This window comes from Mya arenaria, chromosome 10 (assembly GCF_026914265.1).
Source record: "Mya arenaria isolate MELC-2E11 chromosome 10, ASM2691426v1".
Lineage (NCBI taxonomy): Eukaryota > Metazoa > Mollusca > Bivalvia > Myida > Myidae > Mya > Mya arenaria.
In genome coordinates this window covers 21,817,897-21,837,091 of record NC_069131.1, presented here as the reverse complement: position 1 = coordinate 21,837,091, position 19,195 = coordinate 21,817,897, and the positions used below count along the sequence as shown (strand labels likewise).

Sequence of the window (19,195 nt, the reverse complement as noted above, 5' to 3'; positions counted from 1 at the left end):
CTTTTGTTGAATAGCGTTTATTACTTCATAAAAAAGACTTGCGCATATATAAACATTCGTTGAAGGGTTCCAGTCGTCAGTATATCAGGTTTATTTTTATTGCGAGAGACCATGTTCTGTAAGGGACCTAACAGCTGTCCGGCAGAGATTATTTCTGCGTTTTACAGTTCGCCGTTATGACTATCAACGAGTTAGCCCCCTTGGTAAACGCGTCCCCCCGCCATTTGCAATTCTGAGGACAGAAACAAGGAAGCGAATTAGAAGGTCCCGTGGATATATTATTTTAAACTTTTGTTTTCAAATAATGCATTTAAACGTTACTCTCTAGTATGATGCAAAAGACATTTAATGGAATCGCGTGCAAATTTAATTTCGGCCTTCCGATTTCTCGCAATTTGATATCGACTTCTTTATTTTTGTGGTTTTGCAACGTTTTACGTAGATTGCTCACTGAATATGATTCAGCTTTTGCTTACCACAATTGTGTTTTTTTTGTGTTCTTGATATCAAAGTTGTGTGATTTGCTATCGATCTGTTCAAATTATAAAATGCTCTCCATTTATAGTAGTGTAAGATAAATTATCGATACATATTTTCAGGATTCAACTTGTTGAGTGACATTGCATCTGTTAATTAACATTATATCAGTGCTCTAGGTTAACTGTTTTTAAACGGGGGTAACCATTACCCTTTTGTTTTGTTTTAATGTTTGGACAGCTTGTGTCCAATTTAATCTCTGGCAAATTACAGCATTTTACCATATTTAGCCGGAATTCTGGGTTGATATAAATCTATTACTTTTTTTATTGCACCTATCATGAACAACACCTTCTGCAAAAAGGAGGATCTACTAAAAAATGGAATTTTTTAGAGTATCGGTCCGTGAAGTTTTCCCAGGTAGCCAATGGGGCTACAGAGTTTGAGATTTCTGTAGCTCAAGCTAGATTTCCACAGCACCATTCCGAACATAATGAACATCTTTGTGACCAGTTTATATGAATCAAGAAAGAGTAGGAATAAAAAAGACAGATGTACATGATCTATCTTTTATTCGGTTATAGATTTTTTACTATTTGTTTTCATTTATCATTGTTTTGAACTTAATGCTGTGCTCTCACAGATTTACCGGTTTTTACAACTTTCTAATTTTTTGACTTGGAATAAGCAAATTTTTGTGAAAATATCTGCAAACCAGTGATAAAAGACAGCTGCCAAAATAATAGATACAGATTTTCATAGTTCAGTTCAAAAACTAATGTTTTATGGCTTAAAGCATTACTAACGGTTTAAGAAAAATGCATCAATTTTGGAGGGGTGCTGCACCCTGTCCTTTTTCAGTAGTACCCTTCTGACCACATGGAGACGAGCATGGGTACCCTTCTGCCTTTATAAAATTAAATGCTCAAGACTGTCTTTTGTATAGTTTAATACTTCTGTAATAAGATTATATAACACACACACTACATATCTGGCAGTTGAATCCTAATATTTCTTCATTAAAACACAATTTCTAACATTTTCTGCCAAATTCATAATGTTCCAGTTTTTTATAGTCCGATTCAATGTGCCCTTTGCACTCTGTCCCTTTTCTGCAGGACCTTGTCCTATTTAAAAATTAAACTTGGCACTAGTGAAATAAATAATGAAAACAAAGTCAGACAAGAAGGCAGTGATTTTTTTTGGTGCAATTTACTGCCTTTTAAAGGCTGTTTCCCCTAGCGAAAAACTTATCATTTTTACCAAAATTGATGATATTTTCCCAATTGATTGAATACAGGTCCTGTGAATGAATAAAAAAGCAATGAATTTATTAAGAAATAAACAAAATCTTGATAAGACTAGCTCTTTTACAGCATAATGTATGCAGAAAAAAGTAAAAACAAGTATATTTGCTAAATATTTGCTTTTTTAGCATGATTTTGTATTTCTCCCAAAGTCAAGAAAAGTTCCCAATTTGGAAGGAACAGGCGGTGAAAATAATTCCAAGAAAAATCACTGGAAGCAAAGATTAAGAAGTTTTTTTCTTTAATGTGCTGTCTGACATAATTATCCAGTTTTATGAATTATTTACTTAAAATTACATTAGAAAAAGTTCTTTTTGTTTCTGTTCGAAATTCAATACAGAAGAGCCATATCCCCATTTATTTAGAGAGGAGAGATGGCCAGGGCTTTTTCTGCCCATTTTGGGAAAAAGACCCTAGCAATTATGCGAAAATTTGCGTCACAAAATATGCCAGAATTGGGAAGTTTTAAAGTTTAAAGAACAAACTTTTCAGTGCCGTGCATATGAGGAAATTATTTAATATAAGTTTCTTTCCCTTTCAAAAGACCTGAAACCGCTGAAATATCAATCCTTGGGGAGTAAATATCTATTGCAATAAATCATGACAGATAATATTTCATACTGATCTCTGAAAAATATCATATATTCTGCTTAGAGAATGGGTCTGATAGTCAGGCGCATGGGTACTTAAGAAAAAGCCCTGTTGGCAATCCAATATGATTCCATAACCAAGCTATTTATGTTTTTAGGTCGAAGGTAAGCACTATGGATGGGTTTGCGTCAAACGGGGATGTTGCCTACACCAGTGCTAGCGCCTACAATGGCATCCAGTTTGAAAGTGAACCCTACCATGAGACAGGGGAGTTGCAGCCGCCATCTGAGTTCAGCGCACAGCAGTATACCTACAACCCTGCCACCCCTCAGGTAAATATTGCTTTTTTTTACACTGCTCTAATATGGATTTAAAGCCAGTTGTTGTTATAATATACTTCTGAGTTACAGTACACTCCACGCGGAACTACCACTTTCCATTTTCCTCGGCGGATTTTGGTCATCGCGGACACGACATCCAATTTATGATAATCCGCTTTCCTCGGTGTTTTCACTCGTTCACCCTCCGAGGCTGATCAGTGGACCTTATAATTACAATCGCCGCGTTGCTCGGGAGTGAAAACACTGCGAAACTCTGAGGAAACCGATAAGAATCTCATACTGTACATGTATCTGATTTTGTGTAATTCATTTGAATACTGTTCTTTTATTGTGTTGTTTCAATATTTTTCAGACCTACTTACACATAATAAGACTCGTAATCCTTTGACGGCGCAAAAATGCAACATATGTCGATGTCCATTTTTGACCCAGTTCTAATTATATCTTACTCATTTGGCTTCCAACAATCCCAGTTACTTAAAGTAATGTAAACATTCTGTTTGCTACGTATATTCAATTAATTTCTCTTAACTGTTTTACATTTAAACGTGCAGTGTGATATAAAAAAAAATGCATTTTTCGCATTAACATGCCAGATAACCAAAAGTAGTCTGAATTTAGCGCACAATACGTCACTACGCAATTTGCATATCACGTGACTACCACATTGTCAAAAATACTAGATTGCGTTTTATACTAGTAATTTCTAATTGTTAATTAAGAAGTTATGGTTTCAATATTTTTAAGCACAATATTCATACTAACACCGTAACTTTCATAAAATAGTTCAATTGAAAGCTGAATTATTTTCATTTAGAGTAGGAAATAGATTACGACAATATCTTCATATAGATGTAGATTAAATCGGCGATTTTTTAAACCACAGAACATGAGTTAACTTCATACTTTTTTAATGTCATAATTACAGTGCAATTTAGATATTATCTGGAATGCGGAAAAACAACTGATATGTATCACAAAAGAAATAGTGACAGGAAAAATATTGACACTTACATGGTACCCAATACCTGCATATTACTCCAAGCCAATTTAGTTCTCAACAACACAAAAGCTGTATGACGTAATTATGGTAAACAAACATATAAATCTTAAATGTGTGCGGATATCAACAGGCAATTAATGAATATTAGTTGAAAGGTAGATTAATAACCGAATGAGATAAAGATGTATTGTTTAATTGAATATGTATTCTTTCTTTCTTTACAAGAAAAATTGATTTTTATAAACGAAATAACTGCAAATGTAATAGTTGCAATGTAGTAGCAAAGCATACAACTAGGAGTTCCGCTTTGAGGCCAATAAAACAACACGATCACCAGCGATACTGGCAATAAAACCCTCGGCGGAAAACCAGCAACTCGGCGGATTTTAGGGAGGAAAGCGGTTACATACTCGGCAGATGTCCGCAATAAATAAAAAAAACCTCAGAGTGACCGAGGAAAGTGGTAGTTCCGCGTGGAGTGTACTGTATAAGGGGATTTCCAGATTTCTAGAACAAACCACTTATAAAATAAATGATCAAGTTGGCAAAGGTCAAACTAGTGTCAGCTTGCAGATTAATGAAAGTATGCACAATTTCAAACAAGTGCTGTTTTATGCATCTACATTGTAAAACTTTAGTAGGCTTTTAGCTTAAGAGTTACTGAGGGGTGCTGCATCCTGCTCTTTTTTGGTAGCACCCTTCTGCCCTTCTGGAGACCAGCATGGGCATCCTTCGGTATTCATAGAGATAAATGCTTCAGATCATCAAATAATTCTCTTGCTTTGATTCAAACTTAAAATATGATTATACAACATTGACATATTTGGCAGTTAAAGACTAATATTACTTCAATAAACCACATTTGCAGTGAAATTCATCATGTTCAAATTTTTTAAAGCCTGAAACAATCTGCCCTATTTTCCGTTAGCACCCTGTCTTTTTTCGCAGCACCCTGTCGTTTTTAAAACCTAGCTCAAATCCTACTTTCACATGTATGTAATGAAGTGTTACTCTGTTTTCAGATTCAGTATTACAATGGCATAGCCCAGATACCGATAGGCAACCCAACCACAGAACACCCTCAAACCCCCGAGCCCAATGCCCTGCTCACACCAAACAAAGTGAGTTCAACCAACAAACACCTTTCCAAGGTAATCAAGTTGAACTTGGTGTGGTTGAAATGTCAGCTCCCAACACCAATGGATAAATTGTTTGTTTGTTTCTTTATTACATTTTTTTTTCATTATCACATTTTCTTTCTTTACTGTCTAATTTTTAAAGCATTCTTGTTCATTCCTAAGCAAAATTGGTATTCCCAGTCGTAATAAAGATTGCGCATTTTTCCCAATCAGAAAGGCCCTGTCCTCATGCATAAAATGATGGCACAAAGTTGAGATTAGTTGACTATATTTCATAGTTTTTGCTGAACAATTTTGAAGTAAAACATTGTTTCAAATTTCAAATCCTGTAAACAAATTTCTAGTTCAATAATTTAAAGGTCCAAACAGTGCCAAAAAGGTTTATATAAATTTGCCCTTGGACTTCCCACTTATGGTTTCATTGTACATCATGTAACATCTACATTCCAGGTCGGTTCCAGTGAAACTCGATGTGACGTTTGTAGCAAAGGATTCAGCTCCGTAGCAAGCTTACGACGCCATAAGGAGATTCACTCGGGCGTGAAGAAATTCTCATGCAATCTTTGTGGGAATAGCTATACGCAGAAGCATAACCTCACAAAACACATGAGGCTCCACACTGGTATGTGACTGAATTTTAATCAGCTCTTTCCTCTTTCTTTTTTTTTTTAAAAAAAATCCGTTTTTTTCCTAGTCAAACCGTATATATGTATAATTCCAAAATTTGAGTTACTCTCTGATGAATTTCACAAATTGAGGTGATATGCTTGTTCCTTATAATATATACATGTCTTATAAATGGCCAGAAAGTTTGACAGGCTTGCTTGAGTGGACTCACATTAAGTTGTGTCTTGCTACATGTATTTATATAGCGGGGAATATCTAACATTGCAGGAGATTTCAAGCTTAACCATCCTGAACTCTTCTTTGTCCATTGTAACTTTGGCAAGCCCCACTCAAATTTTATCAGCTTTGGCAGATGGTTCAGATGAATGTGCCTTATTCTGGAATAAAAAAAAATTGTGTTTGCAAAAGCATAGCTAAGCTTTCAATTCACATGAACATGATGTATCATACATGTTAGTGCTTGAATTTTGACTCAGCTTTTTACTAAAATCATGAGTTCGGGATATTTCTGAGTTCTGACGTTATATTCTTCCCCTCTCACAGATAACAATGAAATGTATTTGTATTTAGTTTTATTGGTATACATCGAGCTGAGTTTGTTTATAAAAATCATTTTACAGGCGAAAAGCCATACCAGTGTACGGAGTGTGACAAGTCGTTCTACATCAACCATCACTTGAAGAATCACATGAGCCTGCATAACGGTGTACCCTATCCTTGCACCCAGTGTGAGCGGGGATACAATCATCGATACCAGCTCGCTGCCCATGTGCGTAAACATCATACCAATGTTGGTTCGGACGGCAGTATGGCCCAGTCGCCTCCCTCAAGTATGTACATGTACATTTTCATATTATATATGGAATTTTGAGGTAGCATTAATTTTTGGTTTTTATCTGATTTTCATGAAACTTGGTCCCAATATTTGTCAGCATGATATTTAAGACAAACTTGTGTAAATATGGGTCATTTGTGGTAAAAAAAATAGATTGCACCAGTGTGGATATGGATCAGTAGCATTTTCTTTTTCCTCTATTAACATCCATCGAATTTTACATATTAAACTGAAAACAGAAACACTTATTTGATGTACCGGTAATACAGTGGTCGAAATTAGCACAAGCCCGCAAGCCCTGTACTAGTAAAATGTCTTCCGAGCTTGCTCAAATTCTGCATTTTATATAGCAGGTCTTGTTCAAAAATTTGATGCCAAGCAATAGTATAAGAATTCGGGCTTGTTCATCCAAAAGTCTAATTTCGATGACTGGTAATATGTTATGGTTTATGCGTGGAATTCAACCACTATTTTCACTTTTGTACCTGTATTCATCATTGGTTGAAATTAGCACAAGCTAAAGCCCGACAATGGCAAATTTGCTTTCATGGCCAATCAAAATTATGATTTAACATATTCCGTATTCATAGCCAATCCTATCCATGAAAAGTATGGGTTCAGACTTGTGTCACTGAATTTAATTTTGTTCATTTATTTGGAAAAGTAAAAAGTTAAAATGTATTAGCTAATGAGTTATGAAGTTGGGGCTGCACCATGAACTATTTCGAAGCACAATTTTGCCTTCATGAAGACTAGCATGGGCAGCCTTCTGCCTTAATAGAATTAAGTACTTAATATCTTCTTTTATGTCATTAAAAACGTATAATATGATTATAAATACATACTACAGCTTGACATATGCGGCAGTTGAGACATAACATTACATCAATAAAACACAACCCTAACATTTTCAGGCAAATAATAATCCAGTTCATAATGTTCATGTTCTTAACAGCCAGATAAAAATCCATCCCTCCTCTGCAGCACACAATCAATCTTTCTTCAGCACCCTGTCCCTCTTCTTTAGCACCCTCTCAGTCTTCTGCAGCAACCTGTACCTTTTAAAACCAGGCTAAAACCCTTAGTTATAACTTTGATGTTGTATCACATTTCAGCCATAGAGAGCGAGGAGAACAGCGTCTCGGATGTATGGGCAGATACTGGCAGCGAAGATGAGGGGCAGGGACATGATGAGCACGAGTGTGAAGCTTGCCAACAGATCTTTATCAGCGCAGAGAGTCTGAACCGGCACATTAAGTTGCAGCATTCGGTCGATCAGGAGTTCCGCTGCGATGAGTGCAGCAATATATTTCTCACACGTGCTCACCTAGTGAGGCATAGGCAGACCCACACTGGCGAGAAGATATTCGAGTGTGAGGAATGTAATGTTAGCTTTAGGTTCAAGGTGAGTTTGCATATCCACATGAGGAGACACAATAACGACTTTAAGAGGTTTGAGTGCCCGCTGTGTAACAAATATTTTCTGGCCAAGGACAGTTTGAAGAAACACATAAACTGCATACATTATGGGATGAACTCCTATGAGTGCGATGAATGTGGAGAAAAGTTTACGCAGAAGAATGACTATAAGAAACACTTGGAAAATCACGGAGATGCCGCGGAACCAAAGGCTGTTAATAAGAAAGTAGATAAAGAGAACGTGTCCACCACCCCAAGGAATCCACCTACTTGTAACATCTGTGGTAAGACTTTCAGCTCCAACTCCAGTCTGAGAAAACACGAATACATTCACATGGAGGAAAAACCGCACAAGTGTGAAATGTGTAATGTTTCGTTTGCTCAGAAAATCCAGCTTCGTCTACACAATAAACGCCACAATGGTGGTGTGATGGATCCTCCTATGAAGCCTCCGTATGGAAAAGTGAAAAAACCAACGCCTAGGAAAGGTGATAATGAGGATGATGAAAATGATAGTAAGGATGGGATAAAACAAGAACATAAGCTTGAAAAAGATAGCATGGAAGAAACAAAAGAAGAAGATGAAAGTGAGGAATCTGATTCGTCCGTCGATTCTCCACCTCCACCACGGAAGCGTTCCTCACCAGTGAAGGCATCACCCTCGCCATTGAAAAACTCTGAGATTTCACAGAGTTCTCCGACTAAGCTAAGAATTCGCTTAGATAAGATAGAAAAGGTTGAAAAAGTTGAGCCACTTCCTGTGAAACGAAACGCAGCCAGAAAAGCGCGAAAGATGTTTCAGTCGATCGGAGCAGAGCAGGACGAAACTAGTTGTGACGCAGATGATATGGATGAGGAAAGTGAAGAGGATACTGAAGACGAACCACGGAAAAGACGATCTCGCTGGGACGGGTATCGTTATCCTGTCTGCGAAAACTGCGGCAAGCGCTTTAAGAAATTGAGGGCACTGAAAAGGCATTCAAGGTTTTGCAAAACAAACTAAAATTGGGTCATTTATTGGTATTCTTGGTGAGATCTTAATGTGGTTGAAAAAGTAATGTGTATCATTGTTAACAAACAGTTGACTGTACGAAGCGCTGCAAAATAATCTCAACAATTTTAATTGTTTTAGAAATTTTGAGACTCAGTAGGTTGATGGTTCATGCTCGTAACCTTTCTCATGTTTAGAACAGTGAAATTCCATTGCAGTGCCTTATAAATGAAATAAGAAATTAATCTATGCAGGCTTTGAAATCGGGTTGTGAAACAGAATACATAAGCAAATTTCAATTATCTGTATTGTTTATACATCATGTACATGTATTATGACCTCATTATGTGTGATCTACTTCAAAGAGTTTACTATAATTAGTGACCCAAAAACTCAAACTTCTTTAATGGAAGCACAGAATTACTATAAAAATTTGACTCCAGTATAAAACTTTTTTTGTGATATTGAGGCCTATGCTGGTATTCAATATTAGTCTTAATTAAATCTTAAGAACGATGTAGCTAATTGGATTACTTGTTATTAATAACAGACCAATAAAGTAAGTGGAACTCAATGATATATGACCATAAGATTTAGTTAAGTGGAATATTGAATACCATCACAGGACTAGAATTTTTGCTTAGACTCAGACTCTTACATTTTTGAAGTCAAAATAAGTGTCAAACTTTGTTTTATGTCATGATGTTTGCCAGACTCTAGGGATCCAAAGTCTCTTTGCATTATTTCTTCATTTAAAGGATTATTTTGATTCCCTTATTAAGGTTAATCAGTTTTCACGAGTAATGACCTTAAATCACCTGATCAAGGTAATACTGGTTTTCCAATAATTCATAGATCTGCATGTTCTGTCGATGGATTGATTGAAATGACTGTGTTGAGTTTATTCGAAGTTTTTTCATGTTAATGATATTGAACGTGTACACTTATTATTGGTTTAAATTGATTTTAAGGTCATGATTCATTTATTTCTCCTGCCTGAGACATTGTTCATTGTAATTTTGTTGGTCACAGGTGATCATATATTTCAGAAATTAAAATGGAGCTTTTGATTATTGCTGACAAAGAAAGGGAAATTCATTTTCATGTAGGATTTATAATTCTTTGATTTAAAGTTCCATATTAACGTTGCTCAAGGGACACATACATGTGTTGGTTACATTCTATTTGATTTGCCAAACTCCACTCAGCAGTTACTCGTCTTTGCCAAACAGTAATCATTGCCATCATGCAAGTCAGGGAGTGAATATCATACTCTCTTGACATCCAGTCATCAATAATGGTCTTTTGGATGAACAAGCCTGAATTTATATACTTCTGCTTGGCATTACATTTTTGAACAAGCCCTGAACCCAGAAACCCAGAATTTGAGCAAGCCTGGAAAGCATTTTACCAGTGCAGGGCTTGCGGGCTTGTGTTAATTTCGACCCTGGACATCATACAAAAAGTTAAAGTTTTCCTTCTTTTGAAATATTTTTTGAAGCTTGTGAAGCTGAAATCAAGCTACTTCCACAAATGCAGAGATATTCTCAGCTTGTCAAGGGGGGATCACTGCATAGGAAAATTGTTTTATTGCTGGTAGAATAAGCACAGGACCATTCCATATATCTGAAGGGAAAGGATATTGAGATTTCTATGCCAAAAAATATGGTATTGTAGTTATTTTTGAGACAAAAGTGAGGTGTTCTCTGTTTGTTATTGATAAACATATTTGATATTTGACATGTTACTTAATTACAGCATTTTTGGAGTGTCGTTAAATTTTAAGTCTTGTTGATACTTTTAAATATTTTACAGGTTTTATATGAATGCATTTAAAATCTTTATGATAACATTCATCGTAATTTTAGGTTCTTTATATGGAAGTTCTTATGCTGTAAACAATTGTTTATTTTCTTGTTATGTTAATTTAGATTTAGAACGTTTTTACCATTTTTGATGCCCTTTGTTTGCTAATGTTAGAACTTTGATAGTTTCTGTTTTTATTTCAATGTTAAGCTGAAATTTAATGTTCAGCTGAAACTGAAAATTTGCTGCATATGTTCAATGCTTAGATTGCTATTTTCACAAGCTTAAGAATTGCTTTTGCAAACCTGCAGATAAAATTTTACTCTAAGTGTATTTTACGCCCTTATTTAATTTTGTGAAATGTACTAAGTGAATTGGCGATTGTTAAAGTGTATTGGCTTATTGAATTACATTTATGTATTTTACATACACTAAAGGCTTTTTAGAATGGGGAACTTAATTGATTAAAACACCATACAGTGCTAACTTTCCTGAGAATAATAAAACACTTTGGTCCTTAAAGGAAATCACTGTTAAAACACTTTGCTCATCAAGGGAGATCACTGTTAAAACACTTTGCTCCACAAGGGAGATCGCTGTTAAAACATTGCTACTCAAGGGAGATCACTGTTAAAACACTTTGCTCCTCAAGGGAGATCACTTTTAAAACACTTTGCTCATCAAGGGAGATCACTTTTAAAACACTTTGCTCAACAAGAGAGGTCACTGTTAAAACACTGCTCCTCAAGAGAGATTACTGTTAAAACACTTTACTCCTCAAGGGAGATCACTGTTAAAACATTGCTTCACAAGGGAGATCACTGTTAAAACACTGCTTCACAAGGGAGATCACTGTTTAAACACTTTGCTCCTAAGAGGGAAATCACTGTTAAAACACTGCTCCTAAGAGGGATCACTGTTTACAAGGTGATTTGGTTCGACTCAGGATGGGCAGCCATCTTTAATTCGGTCTGATTGGTCAGTCCCTTAACAATCTTTATTACTCCCAGTAAGAACAAATGTTTGAAAAGCGTTTATTTCAAAGCGTATTTAGGACCCTTTTCTGTAGCTTTATATTGATTTACTGACTAAACATTAAAAGGTGATAACTTCTCATGTTTTTAAGAGTCAAGAAAAAAATAAAGATCGTTGACTAGCCTCTTTGTCTTGTGTGTGAAATATTGTTGTAGCCTAGGTAATTCATTTAAACATCAATTTTGTACTTCCGGTTTGTTCTGTGATAGTTGATGATGAAGTTATGCAATTTTAACAGAACTGTTTTAACTCACAGAGATTTACACTTAGTGTTGTTTTGTGCCATCTGTTTGACCATGTTAAAGATAACAAAAGCTGTGGTACTTTTTGTGCTTTTTATGCAAATTTATATGACGTACAATCTTGCGATATTGTTAAATTGTGTGATAAAGCACTTAAAACATAATTTTGATGGAATTTTGGGTTTTGGTATCATTGGATGCATTTTAGTATGAACTAGCAAGCAATCTCTTGTAAGATAGATATCAAGAATATCTTGAATTTTTTTTTTCATAACATCTTAAAAAACTCCGATGCTCAAACACTCTGTAATGCCTATTATTAACTATTTAAAGCTTTTTTTGGCTTAAATGCAGGTTTATCTTATTTCTGAGAGAAATTGAGGTTATGGACTCTTATCATTGAAAAATAAATTTAACTATAAAAAATGATATCTTTGCATCTTTTGGCGTTGAAAATGTTAAAGCTCAGTTCTTTAGTCTAAATGTAGTTTAGTGTTAGTTTGAATATTGTATAATATTTTTTATACAAATTGTTGCATGTTACAAAGAATTTACAGTATTCGTTACTTCACTGATTCCAGACAATGTTTTGTATATAGTAGAAGATATATTTGTAAATAGAGTTACATTGTTATAAAGATGTATCATTTTAAGGTACCATATGTATATTTTTGGATTTCTATACCTTCACAAGTGCATTTGTTAATTAGATGCCAGATCAATAATTGTGTACTCTGAAATGATTATATACTTTGAAATATTTACTTATCATATTGTGTGCATGTAGATTAAATATGTTTTTTGATTTTATATATTTATGTTCATCTATGCAAGGCTAATAATGTTGACAGATGCAATCTGTGTGCTTTATGTAATACAATAAATATACATCATTACCATCTTTTAAAGACAAATTTATGATGAATTATTGAGATTGATTAAAATATGTATATATAATTATTAAAAAGAATATGTTTAAAATCATCAATCAGAATATAATACTTTCTAAATAATTTAGAATTAAGTTATTTGAAAGAATGCATAAAAAAGTTCATTGGTGGGATTTTTTGCTCAACTTGAAGCTGCACTCCCACAAATTGACAGTTTTGACTTATTTTTAATATTTGTCTCGGAATCAGTTGATTTTGGTATCAATGCTTAAATTTAGTCATATCAGATGATTCACAATAGAACATATATATCCCAATTGTTTGTAAACTACCTAATGACTAATTTTTACTTAAAGCGTAAGTAGCGATTTTAGCCGTAAATATTTTCGAATGTAAATATGAAAAGCTGTGCTCTGATCTTTTATCAACAGTCTTGTAACACTGGTATTTTGTAATTTACACAAAAAAATGTCTCATTCCACAACAAAAAATGAAAATGGTGTCAAGATGGCCAATCTATGAGAATGCAGCTTTTAGTCAAATTTCAATCTCAACTCATTTTACCACAAAGCATCAACAGTCGTTATGTATCATGCTTTTATTCTTAGGAAAGTCACATTTTTCACTCATAGAATACGCTGATTAAGAACGTCGTTTTTTATCATGGTCTGTTTGCTGAATAACGAATGGGATGCAGGTTAGGGTTTAAGCTAAAGAGTTGTGGAAGGGTCCTTGATAGCATTCTTCTTCCCTCATGGAGATCAGCATGGGCACCCTTCTACCTTCATAGAATTAAATGCTCAAATATTTCATCATGAAATTTCTTTTGTTTTGATAAAGACTTAAAACATGACTATAAAATCGTACAATCTTGGCAGGTGAAAACCTTAACAACTTTAATGAAGCACACTTCCTAACATTTAATGTGAAATTCCTGATGTTAATTCTCTTAACAGCCTGACACAATGTGCATTTTTTCCTTTATAAAAGAACCCTGTCCCTTTTCTGCAGCACCCTGCTGTTTTTTAAAACCTGGCCAAAACCCTATATGAATAGTGTTATGCTTATTTGTAAATACTTGATTAAGCCACAGGCTTGAATAAAGATTAACTTAACTGTTAATTGATTCATATAACCTTTTGAGTTATAAATATTAACCAATCAAATCATTTCAATATTATTCCAGATAGCCAAAAGTTACAGAATTGATGTATTGTCCAGTTTTATACAAGGCTGCAGGCATTCATTTTAATTAAGCCTTTTGTATCTATCAGCTTCTATTAAAAGTAAAATTGTTCACTAGTTAAAATGCATTTTGTCTTGTTTTAATGACGTTATTTTAGTGTTTTACATGACATTAAACTTGTAATTTACAGACTGTTTAAAATTGTATTTATGTATGCCAGATATTGCACATTTATCTCCTTGTGAATTGAAGGTATACCCCGGGGTTTTAAAGTTCAGGATTAGTTCTAAAATCAGGATTGAGAACTTCAGACTATTTTGCAGTTGTAAAGATTGTATATTGCTCGAACTTTTACATTATACATTAGGAAGTACCTTAAAATGAATATAAATGACTACAGGAACAATTTTAAAAGGGACCTTAGCACATTCACTCTGCTTTTTTCCCTCATACTCAAATGAAACCGCCTGCCATTTTTCAGGATTGACAATTATAAGCTTTAAGAATCCCTATATATTGTATAAAGTGTATGTTTCTTTTAGTCAACAATGTCCTCAGATTGATTCTCAAGAAAATGGGTCAAATTTTCAAAAGAAATCTGACTAAGGCCATGTCAAGGATCGAACAACAAAAAAATATCATTAGGCTTTAATAGCATATCTTTCGATTGAAAGGTGACTTAATAAAAGTAAATTTCTTTACAGGCAAAATATGTTGACAATATAGTCCTACCTAAATATGGATTAAAAACCAACTTAAAGAAAATAAGCATCTATGCATAATGATGTTATACATGTAGGTTTGTTTTTACACTCATTCTTATGTCATTGTTTGTGTAATGTAGGTTGTATTTTACAATTTCGTCATGTAAATGTGTCTGGTGTCTGGTTTTAAATATAATGTCATTTTATAACAGTTTTAGCTTGACTGGTTCAACTTTTAGAAGAAAAAAAGTTGATGTATAGCCACTGTGTTGTCAGCAGTGTCAGCATCATGGTCATTTAAAAGCGTTAATTTAGGCTAATTCAAAAACTGTTCAAATTATACAAATGGAACTTGGAAGATGTGTTGCCAGTGACAATACGCTCATGCATATCAAGGCCCATAACACTTACGTTAATAGATGAGGGTTTGTGCTCGCTGGGCATTTGTCTGGTTTTCTAAGAAAACAGTTGACTGAATGACATGGCCTTTGTGATGCGAAGCAAAAACTTGTACCATATTGGAGAGTTTTTTAGCCTTTACTTGAAGCCCTGTATGAAAACAGCTACAATTAGGCGGAGCTTAGCCATGCAATAACTATTGTGTGGATAAATTACAACGTTTATTCACTGAAACGCATGCTAGTTATTGAATGTTGTCCTGGACAACAAGGTACACAACAGTTACTTCACCCCTTTTCCTTGTGATTGAAATTATAATCTTGCGCTGCTAATGCTTGCTTGAATAACTTCAATAACTTGCGTTGTAGGTGTAGTAACAATTACATAACATGAAAACCATTCATGGCATCTCTGTCATTTATTGAATATTATTGTCATGAAATATTTAGACTTTTATTAAGGTAAGCCATCCATCATAGGAATTGCTAAGATGTGTTAGTGCATTTAAGATTTTAATATGAAGACTTTTTTAATGTTAAGCTAATATTGCTTAAGCATTATATTATTTTTGCAAGGATTACACTTCCCAATAAAGCCACTAATATGATATGATGTAAAAGAGGGGGTAAAAAACAATGTTTGACTGATTTCATACAATTTTATTGATATGTTTCTTAAGTATCACAATGCCATAATTCAAGTAGCTCTCAGTGAAACATTAAGAATATTCAAACCTAACATTTTTATAACTTTTGAAACTTGTACTTTAAGGCTGCTTTCTCACAGATAGGCACTTTTGGCATAAGTTTTTATCTTTTTCTAAACAGCTGATGCTTTGCATCAATGCCTTAAGTCCAGTCATATATGATACATGTTTCTTACAATCAAACAGATCTTAATTGTCTGGAAAACTGTCGAAAATATCATTTTCCTGTAAGTGTTACTGACACTTTTAGCCATTAAACATAATTTTTCGATCAGAAGTATGAACAACTGCAAGCTCATCTTTTGTAAGCAGTCTAATATCACTGTTTTTCAGACATTTGCACAAAAGTTGGCTAATTCAAGTACAAAAATAAACTAAAGTTGTCAAATCTGTCTATCTATGAGAGTGCAGCTTTATCTATGTTTTTGAACTGTGTCATAATATTTGTTACTCTTAGTTTAGTAGTGTGTGCTTGTACTAAGTTTGTTTTATCATGTCGCTATTTGGAATGTAATGGTAAAAACAGATTAAAAGATAAGTTTTATTGAAACTAATGTATTGTTATATGTGTATATCATAAAATGTTGTCAAAGATTATTATTTTATGTGAATTAAAATATGCAAAAAAAATTATTGTATAGTTAAGATGTTTGGCTTTAAACAAATTTATTGTTTTGGCTAGACTTTTGCTTTTAAACAAATCAATTGTTAAGGCTAGACTTTTGCCTTTAAACAAATTTATTGTTTAGGCTAGATTTTTGCCTTTAAACAAATTTATTGTTCAGGCTAGTTTTTTGCCTTTAAACAAAAAAAATGTTAAAAAGATGAAGTATAAACTGCTTAGAATGTTTTGGATTCTACATACAAATATATATTTGGGTGTCTGTAGATTCAGAAACATCTATTATTATTCTAGCCACTCATCATGAATTTTGTGTGAATAGAGAAATTTGATGTATAGAGTTATAGACTGGAATTAACATTCTACATGTATTTGTTTGTTCACTTTTCATGACAACATCTATATATGGTTTTGTTTGAAATTCTTTTTTCAAAGATAATCAGACGCACGAAATCGTACATGTCCAAAACCAAACTATGCCATACATGGAAATGTAGGACCAGTTATAACAGGTTCTCCAGTTCAAACCATACTTTTCTTACTATTATTTACTTTTTAAAAAAGCCTCATACTTTTTCCTCTTTTTGTTAACAACTGCTAGTAGTCCTATTATATTTGTGAAAAAAAGCTCATTAATGGTTTAGATTTTATGTTTAATTGTGAATTTTGTTCACCGTTTCACCTCATGAGACCAAAGCAGGACATATAAATATATGAAAACCTACAGAAACAAACTCAGTAGCCAAATGTTTAAACATAAGCCACCGTGCATGTATGCTAGATAAAAAACTAGGTGTATATCAAGGATTGTTAGGTACCGCCTTGGAACGGTCAGTGAAATGTAAATTTACTGGGTTTAAACCAGTTTGTGTGCATAACCTCACTCTTATCCCAACAATCCAATATAAAGTAAAAACCTAAAAGGTTTAATCTTATCAGTTAGATAAAAAACGTATAAGACATTAAAAATGCTATAGACTTAAACTGTAAAATAGTCTTTAACTATCATACAAAATACCTAATTTATCCAACGTTTTTTTTTCACAAAAAAATCCTACTTTCTACTATTGCTTTGACATAAAATGTCCAACTTCATTCCTATTTTTCTTTGGGCCAATGCTGGAGAGCCTGTCATTATAAAGCCATTCTCTGTACTTGTGTTTCCTAATCATTGATTTGCCTGTTTTAAGACGAACAATGTAATGCATTATTACAACTATCTCACCCTCTGTATGTGAAGAATAGCCATTATGTCCAAATTGTTTTAACAGATCATTGTTTTATTCAGATTATACCATGCAAATAAATACTTTTGTACATTTGTTGTTTCTTGTTTTCTGTCAATACACAGTTTTTAGAATACAACCTACATTTTTAAGCAGGTTTTCACATAGTGAAACCTGGTTATTAGAATGGCGAACGTCGTTGTTCGGGCGGGCGGGCGGCCGGGCGACGTCAAATTCACCTATAAAACTGAATAACTTTAGTAAGGGTTGATATATCTTGACCAAACTTGGTCTATAGAAAGAGTTTATGGATACCTTTAATGGGATTGCGTTTGGGGTCCCTAGGATCAAGGTCACTGTTACTTAAAATAGAATAACGGTTGAAATTGAACAACTTTAGTTAAGGATGACATAAATTGACTAAACTTGGTCTATAGGAAGAGTTTATGGAGACCTTTCATGGGATTGCGTGTGGGGTCCCTAGGGTCAAGGTCACTGTTGCTAAAAATAGAAAAACGGTTGAAACTGAATAACTTAAGTTAGGGATGAAGTATCTTGTCTAAACTTGGTCAATAGGAAGAGTTTATGGAGACCTTTCATGGGATTGCGTTTAGGGTCCCTAGGGTCAAGGTCACTGTTACTAAAAATAGAAAAAGGGTTGAAACTGAAAAACTTTAGTAAGGGTTGACATATCTTGACTAAACTTGGTCTATAGAAAGAGTTTATGGGTACCTTTCATGGGATTGCGATTGGGGTCCCTAGGTTCAAGGTCATGGTCACTATTACTTAAAATAGAAAAAACGGTTGAAACTGAACAACTTTAGTTAGGGTTGACATATCTTGAGCATACTTGGTCTATAGGAAGAGTTTATGGAGACCTTTCATGGGATTGCATTTGGGGTCCCTAGGGTAAAGGTCACTGTAACTAAAAATAGAAAAATGGTTCAAACTGAATATCTTTAGTTAGGGTTGACATTTCTTGACCAAACTTGGTCTATAGGAAGGCTTTATGGATACTTTCATGGGATTGCGTTTTGGGGTCCCCAGATTTAAGGTCAAGGTCACTGTTACTAAAAATAGAAAAACAGTCGAAACTGAATAATTTTAGTCAGGGTCTACATATCTTGACCAAATCAGGTATAAAGGAAGAGTTTATGGATACCTTTCATGGGATTGCGTTTGGGGTCCCTAGATTCAAGCTCAAGGTCACTGTTACTAAAATAGAAAAATGGTTGAAACTGAATAACTTCAGTTAGGGTTGACATATCCTGACACAACTTGGTATAAAGGAAGAGTTTATGGATACCTTTCAATGGATTGCATTTGGGGCCCCTAAGTTCAAGGTCACTGTTACTAAAAATAGAAAAACAGACACAGGCTAAAGTTCTTCTGCCAATCATTAAAAACCTGGTTTCGCCGCATTGCGGCGTTTCTTGTTAACCTATGAAATTGCACACAGGCAATCATTAAGTACTAGCTTAATCATTACTAATTTCAACTTTCGGGGGTGTTTAAAGGTCCGCCTACTGCCACTCATCCGATACACAATCCTTACGTCAGATGTTGCGTTGACAATGTGTCAGTCAATAAGGTTGTATTCTTAACTATTACTTAGTGTCTATATATTGGAAAGGGAAACGGTGTTTGAA

At 34.2% G+C, this 19,195-nt stretch overlaps 1 protein-coding gene across 2 annotated transcripts; it reads left to right on the top strand.

Annotated features, from left to right (window-relative positions):
* The first annotated feature begins 209 nt into the window (after nt 1–209).
* Nucleotides 210–17,639, top strand: LOC128205616 (zinc finger protein 883-like). 2 transcript variants are annotated; one of them, XM_052907371.1, is made up of 6 exons: nt 210–264; nt 2,533–2,707; nt 4,742–4,840; nt 5,309–5,480; nt 6,106–6,315; nt 7,436–17,639. In XM_052907371.1, exons 2-6 carry the CDS (start codon nt 2,549–2,551, stop codon nt 8,740–8,742), a joined length of 1,947 nt encoding a protein of 648 aa, XP_052763331.1. In that variant the 5' UTR covers nt 210–264; nt 2,533–2,548; the 3' UTR covers nt 8,743–17,639. The 2 variants fall into 2 exon arrangements, with proteins under 2 accessions (XP_052763331.1, XP_052763330.1); XM_052907370.1 differs by having other exon boundaries at nt 4,742–4,870.
* The last annotated feature ends 1,556 nt before the right edge of the window (nt 17,640–19,195 follow it).

What these genes read in the sequence shown, in the direction of transcription:
- LOC128205616 (XM_052907370.1), top strand. Translation starts at nt 2,549, where the DNA reads ATGGATGGGTTTGCGTCAAACGGGGATGTTGCCTACACCAGTGCTAGC. An exon ending in CCAACAAACACCTTTCCAAG is followed by an intron (nt 4,871 to 5,308) that starts GTAATCAAGTTG and finishes TCTACATTCCAG; the next exon opens with GTCGGTTCCAGTGAAACTCG. An exon ending in ACACATGAGGCTCCACACTG is followed by an intron (nt 5,481 to 6,105) that starts GTATGTGACTGA and finishes ATCATTTTACAG; the next exon opens with GCGAAAAGCCATACCAGTGT.